The sequence below is a fragment of the Pan troglodytes genome, chromosome X (assembly GCF_028858775.2).
Source record: "Pan troglodytes isolate AG18354 chromosome X, NHGRI_mPanTro3-v2.0_pri, whole genome shotgun sequence".
Lineage (NCBI taxonomy): Eukaryota > Metazoa > Chordata > Mammalia > Primates > Hominidae > Pan > Pan troglodytes.
In genome coordinates, this window is record NC_072421.2 from 130,484,459 (window position 1) to 130,498,092 (window position 13,634).

A 13,634-nucleotide genomic window follows, 5' to 3' on the forward strand; every position below is an offset into this window, starting at 1 on the left:
TAGTGCTCACTACTGAGAAAGCACAACATATGTTTACTGGAAAGGAGAAATGCCTAAAGCAATTCTGTCCATTATCGCTGAGCATATATTGAAGGTGAATTTGAAGGTGAGGTGCAATACATTGGTAACAGGCACAGTCTACTCTCTTGGTTGCCTCCATGTGAACCCCTTGACACACATCAAAATTCCCTTGCAGCAGCAAAACAACGTTTTCTACCTAACATGATACACCAATCCTTCTTGTAAGTGAAGTGCTCACTCTTACCTAAAGTTAGATGACCAGGATTCTCCAGTGATTGCAATTATCATGGGATCCATTAAGTATTCCTCAAATTCAGTCAGGTGCCCACTGAATATTATCTTACCTAAAGACAAGTAAAGTTAATCTCCCATGAAGTTGTGCATAAAATTAAAAATAAGAACCAGGATAGCAAAAAAAGAAGTACACATATTTGAATAAAAGCATCCGTATGATAAACATAGAGACATATGCAAAGTAACAATAGTCTTTGTTTTTGTAATTTGTCTCAAGGTCTGAGCTCTTCAATTACCAATTATAATTTTCTCTCAACCTCAGCTAAAATTTTAAAAGCTTTATTTACTTCAGTTCTTTACCTAGTAAGGCTATCCAAACTTTCATTTCCCAGGGGTCTCAGCCCTGAACCACCCTACATTTTTTGTTGTTGAGGTAGATTTCCAATAACATTTACTATTGAGCATGTGCAATATGGAGAATAATGGCATTGCAAAGATGTCCACATCCTAATCCTTGAAAATTTAATATGTTGTGTTACAAGACATATGGGAATTAAGATTGCTGATTTAGGCTGGGCATGGTGGCTCATGTATGCAATCCCTGTGCTTTGGGAGGCCAAGGTGGGAGGACTGCTTGAAGCCAGGGGTTTGAGACCAGCATGGGCAACAAGACCCGGTCTCTACACACACACACACACACACACACACACACACACACACACACATTAAACAGGTGTGATGGTGAGCACCTATAGTCCTAGCTATTCAGGAGGCTGAGGTGGGAGGATCATTTGAGCCCAGGAATTCGAGGTTACACTGAGCTATGATCGCACTACTGCACTCCAGCCTGGGCAACAGAGCAAGACCCTGTCTCAATAAATAGAATCTTTAAAATACTGCTGATTTAAAATAGGGATATTATCCTGGATTATCTCAGTGAGCTCAATCTAATTACAATGGTTCTTAAAAGTGGAAAAGGAAGACAGAAAAGGGAGAACCAGAGATGGCAGCGTGAGAACTCAATCCAAAATTGCTGACTTTGAAGATGGAGGAATGAAGCCATGAGTCCAGGAATGCAGGCAGCTTCCAGAAAGCTGGAAAAGGCAAAGAAACAGATTGTGTCTTCAGAGCATCTAAGATTGCAGCCCTGCTGACACCTTCATTTTAGCCAAGTGATAATCATCTTAGACTCTTAATCTCCAGGACTGTAAGATTTAAAAAACTATGTTGTTATAAGCTATTAAATTTGTAGTAATATGTTACAGAAGCAATAGGAAATGAACACACTGAAAGTCAAACTTTTATTTCCATGGATTACTTGAAAACTTGACCCATAAATTAAGAGAACAAATTTATATACATAATAGTCACTGAGTCACTTAACAACTTTTAATCTTTTATTTGAAAACATACCATGTAGATACTATACAAGCATTCATAGTGCATTCAGAATTTCTTCTCACAGGGCAACAATGGATTGCAGCCACGATCCTCCCTGTCATGGATACCCCTACCATCTTCTTCACATTTCCTTTTGCCCTGCATTTGGAAGTGCTACATGCTGAAGAGCAGCATGTCCAGGATGTAAACTCTGTACTAAAATATCAAGTTATTAGCATCTTCACACTCCTTTCAAAACAAAACAACTTTCCTTCATTCTTACCAAAATCCTGTTCTGATATCTATGTAACTGGGCTCAACATAAACTACTCTAGAGGCCAAAAAACTGAAATTTAGAAACCAAACTGTCACTCTCCTCTAAATGCAACTCCAGCCTTATCCTTCAGCTGCTGAAGTACTATAGAAGTTGAACAATCACTCATTGTGTCTGTAACACCTTCTTCCCTAAGAGTGATCAATTCAATCTATGATATTCCCTCCTATATACCTTAGCAATCGTCAGGTCTCATAAGACCTCCTTCTAGATAAACTGTGTTCTGAATACAATCTCCAAGCTTTGGAATCTGGTTTTCCTCTTACAGGGTATTACCTACTAATAACTTCCCCACACCACTAAAATCCAACTCACCTATTTTAAAGGACCCTAGGCTTAAGAGCATCAACAAGCTCTTGGATTAATACAACTATACTGAAGCCATACCCCATATACAAGGGGGCATATTCCTATTGGTAAAGGTGTGACTGAAAATTCAATCCTATGTTATGTGAGAAAACCTCTTAGTACAAGTCATTTGTTCACAGCAAAGGCACAAAGTACAACAGATTCACTGCCTCAAAGGCAGGAAAAGGTTATGATAATAGTGGTGGCACATGCTTGATGGCAAAATTATTAAATCCCCTGGATTTTAATGAAATATGACCACCCTAGGATCCATGCATCTTTCCCCAGAAGCAGAACATCTTCATATGGAGTTTCTGATGTTGTGTCAAATAAGTAACAAGTAATACTTTCAAATTCTACAAGTCCACTTTAAAGCATATATTGCTTACTCATTGAAGAAACAAGACCACCACACTATAAGGTACAGAGATGTAAAAAAAAAAAAAATCTGGAATTAGTCATGTAATGTTGAATGCAGAGGATTGTTCAAGGTTTCGCAGATGAAGTCCAGGTAAACAAAGTTCCTCTGAGGCAATGAAAGTGCCCCTCTAAGAAGACTAACATGGCAAGGTGGGCTCAGACCACCAAGGGCCAAGAGCTTGCTAGCAGACACACAGGAAATGTGGGCCAATTTCTTAAAAGCAAATCAATCTGGAGATTTGACTTGGCGTTTAGCCTCATCTATATATGCCCAAGAGGATTCAAAAGTTTTCAGCCTCATTTTTTATTGCCAGGATCCCAGCAACTATTTTTTTCCACCAAATTGCAGAGTATGATCAGAAGTGATTTTTGTGAGTTTGGCTTTTAATAAGTTCACAAAGGCAAGGCATACATTAATATGAAAAACACAAAAATGTAATCAAAACCTTTTACAAAATAAGCAATTTAAATATACAACCAAGGTAGTGTATGTAGTACAGTAGTGGTTCTCAAACTGTATCAAGCATCACGGTCTCCATCAGATTGCTATCCCTTACCCCAAGTTTCTGAATTAGTAGGTCTACAGTGGAACCCAAGATTTTGCATTTCAAATGACTACCCCCATGCTCCTGGTGCTGCTAGTTTAAGGAGCATACTTTTTAAACCACTGCATTAGAACATGGAAAGAGGCAGGAAGATTGCTTGAGGCCAGGAGTTCAAGTCCAACCTGGGCAGCATAGTGAGACCCTGTCTCTACAAAAAGCAAAAAAAAAAAAAAAAAATAGCTAGGCCTGGTGGCACACATCTATAGTCCCATCTCAAGCAAGAAGAGAAGTCCTTCTCTTTTCAGGAGGCTGAGAGAGAATTGCTTGATGCCAGGAGTTTGAGGCTGCAGTGAGTTATTATTGAAGGACTGCACTCTAGCCAGGATGACAGAGCAAGACCCTGACTATATTAAAATGAAGAAGAACATGAAAAACACAATTTCAGTCTTGTAGGAGAGAAGGATGCTCATCAGCCAGAGCTATGGGATTGAGGTGTCTGTGTCAGGATTAGAATGCAGATCTCCCCATTAAGTGTTTCTGTTTGACCTTTGGTCCTAGACTAATTGCATTTTCATCTCTGGATAAAGTTCACAGTTTTCCTTCCATGGAGGAAGTGGTATCGAGTGAGACAGTCAAGCAGATCTGTACAAGGAGGAGTACGTTCCTCTTATTCCTTCTGAAGGGTCTCCTCTACCTCCTTGCTATTAAGCTGGGCATTCTCTTCTCTTTTCAACATCTCTTCAAAGATCTCATTATGCATGTAAAAGAAGATGTACCCAGTGCAACGCCTATCCTCCTGCATCTGGGCCTCCTGGATACCTAACACCTGCATATCATCGTAAGTGAACCAGATCTGTTTCTCAAAGTCATAGGCATCACAGATATAATGGCCTGACTTTAGAGTCTTCCCAAGATGGCTGACAACACTAATGAGCCGGTAGGTATGATCTCCCTTATCATCATTTCTTTTTGTTTCCTTGGCTTTAGATTTTATCTTATCTAAAATGTCTTTGTTTCTTGGATTCTTATTGGAACCCAGTGCAAGTAGGGAATTCCTGTTAGACTTCTGTAGATTTAATTTTGTAGGTCTTAGGAGGTTCTTTGTGTGCCCCTGGGTGCCTGGCTTTGGAAAGCTTTGAGGCAGTGCCTGCTGAGGGGCTTGTTCACAGATTCTCATACCGTCACACTGCTGAGTCTGTTCAGACACTTTTTGGAATCTTTCTGGAATTCTGATATTTTTATCTTCATACAAATCTTTAGTAGGATTGATAATCCTATCAAAAGCTACAAACTTACTGGTTTTCACATATTTCTTTTGTTTTGGATTTTCGGGCACTGTTTGAAAGTGAACTTTTGAGAGAGGTGTGCCTGGGCTGCTGGCAGGTTTACCTCCAGCTTTGTGGAACTGACAAAGTGAGGTATCTTCCAGATACGTCAATAAGTGAGCTAACGGTTCTTTTTCAATGAATGCTCGATCTCCTGAGTATACAGATTCTAGCTCATTTGGTTTAGAATTTTTTCCAAGGTACTTTTGCTGCTGTCTTCTGCTTGCCCCTTTAAAGACTGTCTGGCCTTTTTTTTGTTCAGACTCCTTATCTGATCCAATGTGTGGAGCCAGGATATCTTTGGATTCCTTTGTTGCAGGCCATGATACACTGATGTTTCCAGAAGTCATCTTTCGAATAACTTTTAATAATTGGAAATCTGTAATTTCTCCATCCTCACTCAAGGGAAGAGGTGGTCTGGTGCCTTCATTGCAATGAGAAGACACCTTTAAATATTTGGAAATGATGACTTCCTGGTCATTCTTCTTTAATGCAAAAAACTCATTCAAGCTATAGCGTTTGAGGTGAACAATAAGGATTCTAGGTAGCCTACTGAATGAGTGCACTCCAACAGAAGTCTTGTGCTCACATTTTGCACATTTATACTCAAGTTCTTCTGCTCCAAAAAACAGATCAAAAGTAGACTGAATAGATGAAGGATGTGCTTTTATTCTTTGGGGAAGGTTGATGGAGAGGTAATTATTCAGTTCTGTCTTGAGAATAACCTGACCACAAGCTTTACAAGCAATGGAGTGCAACAACTCTAACTCAAAATTAGTAATGACAGGGCAAGAAAACCCACTGGTGTCAGGATCATCAGCAAAAACCTGTTTAGGAAAATTATCTTCCCCAAATTCACTTTTAGGCTTCCAAATTGTGTTGAGTTTTTCCATGTTATCTTTCAGTTGATCTAAACAGTGAGCTAAAAACTCATGAGCATCGTTCTGTGCATTGCCATGGAATATCTCTGCAGCTGCTGAAATGGCCTTTTTAAGATTCAAGAGTAACATCTCCTTGATTTCTATATTATAGATATCTTTTAAAAAAAGTAGCCGTGCCAAGCACATGGTAAGAGCATTAAGGGGAATTTTACCCCATGGGAAACTCTGATTAAGTAAATCATCAGCAAACGATGGGATTGAAAGTAGAGACTGTAACACTGCATTCATATAACAGGTGTTTCCCAAATTGGGGAGGCCGTGGCATATTTTCTCTGGAAATAATTCAAAAAATAGTTTTAATTTATCCCACTTTGTGTAACCATCACTATACCCTTGTTGTAACAGAAATGCCAAAACCATTTTCTCAGTGAGAGCTTGGAGAAGTCCAATGTCATCTAGGTAAGGATTTCCAGTGGCGTTCATGATGCATGAAGATTCACATTCCAATTTCTTATTCTCTTCTAACTCTTTTGACTTCAATTGTTTCTCTCGATTATAGCTTACACACCTCGAACAATCTGCCTTGGATTTCTTGTATTCTACAGAATTATTTTCTTTCAAGAATTCCTCATTCATCTCTGAGCTAGATGAGAGCATTCTTTTCCTCTTCTTGTGCTGATTTTCTGATAACTCTCCGCAAGTAAGTGTTGATGATTTTGATATAAGCAAAGGTATCCTCTGAAGGACACCTGTCCCACTTCCTTTTGCTATCTCAAAAGATTTGCTACTTGATTTCTCATCAACTTTGTGGAATGAAGTTTTGTTGATTTCCTTCTGTGTTGTTGTGCTAGAAAAGACACTCCCACCCTTACCAGGTCTCACAGGTGGCTGAACCTCGTTTTGATGAACTCTGTCCAAGAATATCTTCAATTGTTCAGCATCTGTGGAGGATAATCCTTCAATAAACAAGACATTATTATTTTGTAAAGTTAAATGCAGGTGATTTTGGTTTCCTCTATAGGATTTAAGGACTACATTTTGAATATTATCACTTAGCCGAAAAGTGATATATTTTCCACTTTTGAAATACAGCACCAGTCTATCTTCCTTCTTTCTTTCCACTGCTTCAATGAATGCTTCTTTTGACTTAGATATCCCAGTCTTGCAGTTCCCTATTTGGACAAAACCACGTAGGAATAGGGAAGCCATGTTTTCTTTACAAATAAAATATACGTATCTCCGATTATTGATAATCTTGAAGTTCCAATCTGTTTTGCAAGTTCAGCTGTGAAGACAACACCAAAGAAATAGTTCATTAGTTCTCTACACAGAATGATCCTATTTCTAGTATTGGTTTTATACTAGAGTCTAGTTCAGGTTCTAGATATCCAGCTCTTCAGTAACGAGACCAATGCCTTTTGAGAGCCTTCCATGGCTGCATGAAGGCAGAGTCTTGATTCCCAAGACAAGCACACTATGGGAAAAATCAGGAAACATTCTTTAAACTATTACAGAAATGCTTTGCTTCAACAAAACTCAAACTCTACACTCATACACTACATGTAGTTTCCACCAAAATACTGGACTCCATTCTGATTAATTTCCCAACTTCAATTGAAATCATGAAACACTTGGAAGACTTTCAGTACATAACTGAAAGTATACTCAATAGAGTCTCAAGTGCATGCATACAATATGCTAATCTTCCTGTCACAGAATGACCCCATGGGGCAACTACAATAAGTGAATGAGAAAGTGAAGGCACTATGTGGCCCTCAACTCAGTAACAGATGAATTGTTCCTTGATTTCTAGAGGATCTCATATATGGGCCACTCAGAGTAAACCAGTCTACCTCCCTCCAAATCTAGCTATGTTCCTATATTTCACTTGGCACTGGGGAACATCATTACATTGTACTTGCTCATTCAACAAAAGTTTAAGAATAACAACTTCTTACCCATTAGATATATAGGCTAGTGAGGCTCCTGCAGGCAACTCTGGCTATAAGGCCCACTTAACCGGAGCTAGCTCCCTGTATTCAAAACCAGTGAGGAAGAATTAGATGTACTTAATCACTGAAAATCAGAATCTCTGAACAACTCTGGAGCCAATGTGAATTACTGAATAAGTTAGCAGACAGCACTACAAATGTTTGCATCAGAAAGTATACATCCAAGAATTAGTTGGAAGCTGTTTCCTCCTCAGTAGTTAAATATTCTTCCTGAATCTTCTCTATGCTATTAACTTGCTTAAGCAAACCCCATCTTTATGAATAATACTGAAGGAAACTTCTGCTCAGTCCCTGTCCAAATTATCAAAATCTTAAAATTGGTGAAACATAAATTAATGAGATTTTTGTTTTATAAAGTATTTCATCTATCAACCTATGTTCAGCGAAGTAGAGATGGCATCCATCCATATACGAAAGTGCATATGCATCCAAGTAAGAGAATGGTTATATTTTTCATGGTAGAAATGGGGCCATAAAAACATTCAAGCACAGCACAAATTTAAGTTCTCTGGATTATTTCTATTTCATTGTCCTACTATAGATGCTAAGTAAGGATTTAAACAATTTTCTCTCCACAGAAAAGGCAGTCTTGATTGTTCCTTTTTATTTCAACAACTTGAGAGAACCTGCAACCATAGAACCACTTGCAGCCTATTTTTAAATTTTGCACCCAGCTCATCTGTATTTATCAAAAATTATTATCTTCTTTCTATTGGTAGATGAAATAATCTAAGACCCTCTTGACATTTCTTCTCTCTGCCCTCAAAAATACAGTTAAGAGACATTCCTTTCTCACAGTCCATCCTGACTACATTTCATTCCAGATGAAAGGAGGCTTATTTGAGCCCACTGAGCATGGAAAGTAAAGGTTAAGAACCATCTTGCTGATGTACAAGTTGAGTGGTCTAACCACTGCCTACATCCCTAAGACATCTCAAGTTTAAATCCTGTTCTTCATTCTGCCTTGATTGCTTGCTTTGAGAGTATTTTAAACTAAAATGTATTGTTTCTCCAAGACTCCATTGAAGAGCACTATGTGACTATTCCATACAGCCTAATATGTGCCACATTTTCTTTATCCAGTCTGTCATTGATGGGCATTTGGGTTGGTTCCAAGTCTTTGCTATTGTAAATAGTGCTGCAATAAACACACATGTGCATGTGTCTTTATAGTAGAATGATTTATAATTCTTTGGGTCTATACCCAGTAATGGGATTGCCGGGTCAAATGGTATTTCTGGTTCTAGATCCTTGAGGAATTGCCACACTGTCTTCCACAATGGTTGAACTAGTTCACACTCCCAATAACAGTGTAAAAGCGTTCCTATTTCTCTGCATCCTTGACAGCATCTGTTGTTTCCAGACTTTTTAATGATCACCATTCTAACTGGCATAAGATTGTATCTCACTGTGGTTTTGATTTGCATTTCTCTAATGACCAGTGATGACAAGCTTTTATTCATACGTTTGTTGGCCACATAAATGTCTTCTTTTGAGGAGTGTCTGTTTATATCCTTCACGCACTTTTTGATGGGGTTGTTTTTTTCTTGTAAATTTGTTTAAGTTCTTTGTAGATTCTGGATATTAGACTTTTGTCAGATGGATAGATTGCAAAAAATTTCTCCCATTCTGTAGGTTGCCTGTTCACTCTGAGGATAAATTCTTTTGCTGAGCAGAAGCACTTTAGTTTATTTAGATCCCATTTGTCAATTTTGGCTTTTGTTGCAATTGCTTTTGGTGTTTTAGTCATGAAGTCTTCGCCCATACCTATGTCCTGAATGGTATTGCCTAGGTTTTCTTCTAGGGTTTTTATAGTTTTAGGTTTTACATTTAAGTCTTTAATCCATCTTGAGTTAATTTTTGTTTAAGAGGTAAGAAGAGGCTCCAGTTTCTGTTTTCTGCATATGGCTAGCCAGTTTTCCTAACACCATTTGTTAAATAGGGAATCCTTTCCCCATTGTTTGTTTTTGTCAGGTTTGGTGAAGATCAGATGGTTGTAGATGTGTGGTGTTATTTCTGAAGACTCTGTTTTGTTCCACTGGTCTATGTATCTGTTTTGGTACCAGTACCATGCTGTTTTGGTTACTGTAGCCTTGTAGTATAGTTTGAACTCAGGTAGCATGATGCCTCCAGCATTGTTCTTTTTGCTCAGGATTGTCTTAGCTATATGGGCTCTTTTTTGGTTCCATATGAAGTTTAAGGAAGTTTTTTCTAGTTATGTGAAAAACTAAATGGTAGCTTGATGGGAATAGCATTGAATCTATAAATTACTTTGGGCAGTATGGTCATGTTCATACTGATTCTTCCTATCCATCAACATGGAATTTTTTTTCCATTTGTTTGTGTCCTCTCTGATTTCCTTGAACAGTGGTTTGTAGTTCTCCTTGAAGAGGTCCTTCATGTCCTTGTAAGTTGTATTCCTAGGTATTTTCTTTGTAGCAATTGTGAATGGGAGTTTACTCATGATTTGGCTCTCTGCTTGTCTATTATTGGTGTATAGGAATGCTTGTGATTTTAGCACATTCATTTTGTATCCTAAGAATTTGCTGAAGTTGTTTATTAGCTTAAGGAGATTTGGGGCTGAGAAAATGGGGTTTTCTAAATATACAATCATGTCTGCAAACGGAGACAATTTGAATTCTTCTCTTCCTATTTGAATACCCTTTATTTCTTTCTCTTGCCTGATTGCTCTGGCCAGAACTTCCAATACTATGTTGAATAGGAGTGGTGAGAGAGGGCATCCTTGTCTTCTGCTGGTTTTCAAAGGGAATGCTTCCAGCTTTTGCCCATTCAGTATGATATTGGCTTTGGGTTTGTCAATAAATAGCTCTTATTATTTTGAGATATGTTGCATCAATACCTAGTTTATTGAGAGATTTTAGCATGAAGGGGTGTTGAATTTTATTGAAGGCCTTTTCCGCATCCATTAAGATAATCATGTGGTTTTTGTCATTGGTTCTGTTTATGTGATGGATTAAGTTTATTGATTTGCATATGTTTAACCAGTCTTGCATCCCAGGGATGAAGCCGGCTTGATTGTGGTAGATAAGCTTTTTGATGAGCTGCTGGATTCAGTTTGCCAGTATTTTGTTGAGGATTTTTACATTGATGTTCATCAGTGATACTGTCCTGAAATTTTCTTTTTTGTTGTCTCTGCCAGGTTTTGGAATCAGGATGATGCTGGCCTCATAAAATGAGTTAGGGAGTAGTCCCTCTTTTTCTATTGTTTGGAATAGTTTCAGAAGGAATGATACCAGCTCCTCTTTGTACCTCTGGTAGAATTTGGCTGTGAATCCATGTGGTCCTGGGCTGTTTTTGGTTGGTAGGCTTTTAATTACTGCCTCAATTTCAGAACTTGTTTTTGGTCTATTCAGGGATTTGACTTCTTCCTGGTTTAGTCTTGGGAGGGTGTATGTGTCCAGGAATGTATCCATTTCTTCTAGATTTTCTAGTTTATCTGTGTAGAGGTGTTTATAGTATTCTCTGATGGTAGTTTGTATTTCTGTGGGGTCAGTGGTGACAGCCCCTTTATCATTTTTATTGCATCTACTTGATTATTCTCTCTTTTCTTCTTTATTAGTCTGACTATTGGTCTACCTATTTTTGTTAATCTTTTCAAAAAACCAGCTCCTGGACTCATTGATTTTTTTAACGGTTTTTCGTGTCTCTATCTCTTTCAGTTCTTCTCTAATCTTAGTTATTTCTTGTCTTCTGCTAGCTTTTGAATTTGTTTGCTCTTCCTTCTCTAGTTCTTTTAATTGTGATGTTAGGGTGTCAATTTTAGATCTTTCCTGCTTTCTGATGTGGGCATTTCGCGCTATAAATTTCCCTCTAAACACTGCTTTAGCTGTGTCCCAGAGATTCTGTTACATTGTCTCTTTGTTCTCCTTGGTTTCAAAGGACTTCGTTATTTCTGTCTTAAATGTGTTATTTACTCAGTAGTCATTCAGAAGCAGGTTGTTCTGTTTCCATGCAGTTGTGTGGTTTTGAGTGAGTTTCTTAATCCTGAGTTCTAATTTGATTGCACTGTGGTCTGAGAGGCTGTTTGTTTGATTTCCATTATTTTGCACTTGCTGAGGAGTGTTTTACTTCCAATTATGTGGTCAAATTTAGAATATGTGCTTTGTGGTGCTGAAAGGAGAATATGTGCTTTGTGGTGCTGAGAGGAATGTATATTCTGTTGATTTGGGGTGGACAGTTCTGTAGATATCTATTAGGTCTGCTTGGTCCAGAGCTGAGTTCAAGTCCTAAATATCCTTGTTAATTTTCTGTTTCACTGATCCGTCTAATATCGACAGTGGTGTGTTAAAATCTCCCACTATTATTGTGTGGGAGTATATGTGTCTTTGTAGGTCTCTAAGAACTTTTTTTATGAATCTGGGTGCTCCTGTATTGGGTGCATATACATTTAGGATAGTTAGTTCTTCTTGTTGCATTGATCCCTTTACCATTATGTAATGCCCTTCTTTGCCTTTTTTGATCTTTGTTGGTTTAAAGTCTGTTTTATCAGAGACTAAGATTGCAACCCTTGCTCTTTTTTGCTTTCCATTTGCTTGGTAAATATTCCTCCACCTCTTTATTTCGAGCCTATGTGTGTCTTTGCATGTGAGATGTGTCTCTTGAATACAGCACACTGAACGATCTTGACTCTTTATACAATTTGCCAGTCTGTGTCTTTTAATTGGAGCATTTAGCCCATTTACATTTAAGGTTAATATTGTTATGTTTGAATTTGATCCTATTATCATGATGCTAGCTGGTTATTTTGCACATTAGTTGATGCAGTTTCTTCACAGTATCATTAGTCTTTATATTTTGGTGTGTTTTTGCAGTGGCTGGTACCGGTTTTTCCTTCCATATTTAGTGCTTCCTTCAGGAGCTCTTGTAATGCATGCCTGGTGGTGACAAAATCCCTCAGCATTTGCTTATCTGGAAAGGATTTTATTTCTCCTTCACTGGTGAACCTTAGTTTGGCTGGATATGAAATTCTGGGTTGAAAGTTCTTTTGTTTAAGAATGTTGAATATTGGCCCCTACTCTTTTCTGGCTTGTAGGGTTTCTGTAGAGAGATTTGCTGTTAGTCTGATGGGGTTCCCTTTGTAGATGACCTGACCTTTCTCTCTGGCTGCTCTTAACACTTTTTCCTTCATTTCAACCTTGGAGAATCTGACGATTATGTGTCTTCGGGTTGCTCTTCTTGAGGAGTATCTTAGTGGTATTCTCTGTATTTCCTGAATTTGAATGTTGGCCTGTCTTGCTAGGTTGGGGAAGTTGTCCACAATCATATCCTGAAGTGTGTTTTCCGACTTGGTTCCATTCTCCCTGTCACTTTCAGGTACCCCAATCAAATAATAGGTTTGGTCTTTTCACATAGTCCCATATTTCTTGGAAGCTTTGTTTGTTCCTTTTCATTCTTTTTTCTCTAAACTTGTCTTCATGCCTTATTTCAGTAAGGTGATCTTCATTCTGTGATAACCTTTCTTCCGCTTGATTGATTCAGCTATTGATACTTGTTTATGCTTCACGAAGTTCTTCTGCTGTGTTTTTCAGCTCCATTGGGTAATTTATGTTCTTCTCAAAACTAGTTATTCTAGTTAGCAGTTCTTGTAACTTTTTATCAAGGTTCTTTGCTTCCTTGCATTGGTTTAAAACATGCTCCTTGAGCTCAGAGGGGTTTGTTATTACCCACCTTCTGAAGACTACTTCTGCCAATTTGTCAGTCTCATTCTCCATTTAGTTTTGTGCCTTTGCTGGAGAGGAGTTGCAATCATTTGGAGGAGATGAGGCATTCTGGTTTTTGGAATTTTCAGGGTTTTTGTGCTGGTTTTTCCTCATCTTCATTGATTTATCTACGTTTGATCTTTGAGGCTGATGACCTTTGGATGGCATTTTTGTGTGGGGGTCTTTTTTATTGATGTTGATGTTGTTGCTTTCTGTTTGTTAGTTTTTCCTCTAACAGTCAGGCCCCTCTTCTTCAGGTCTGCTGCAGCTTGCTTGAGGTTCACTCCAGGCCCTGTTCACCTGGGTATCACCAGTGGAGGTTGCAGAACAGCAAAGATTGCTGCCTGCTCCTTCCTCTGGAAGCTTCATCCCGGAGGTGCACCAGCCTGATGCCAGCTGGAATTCTCCTGTATG

At 38.4% G+C, this 13,634-nt stretch overlaps 1 protein-coding gene across 2 annotated transcripts in view; it reads right to left on the reverse strand.

The window, feature by feature from the left end:
* Nucleotides 1–1,549: 1,549 nt before the first annotated feature.
* The window catches only part of USP26 (ubiquitin specific peptidase 26), a 69,880-nt gene continuing 57,795 nt past the window's right edge, over nt 1,550–13,634 (reverse strand). For both annotated transcript variants that reach the window (XM_054676613.2, XM_016942967.2), the window contains one exon: nt 1,550–6,773. In XM_054676613.2, the coding sequence (XP_054532588.1) occupies nt 3,950–6,697 (2,748 nt within the window). In that variant the 5' untranslated portion in view covers nt 6,698–6,773 and the 3' untranslated portion in view covers nt 1,550–3,949. The remainder of the gene's footprint in view (nt 6,774–13,634) is intronic.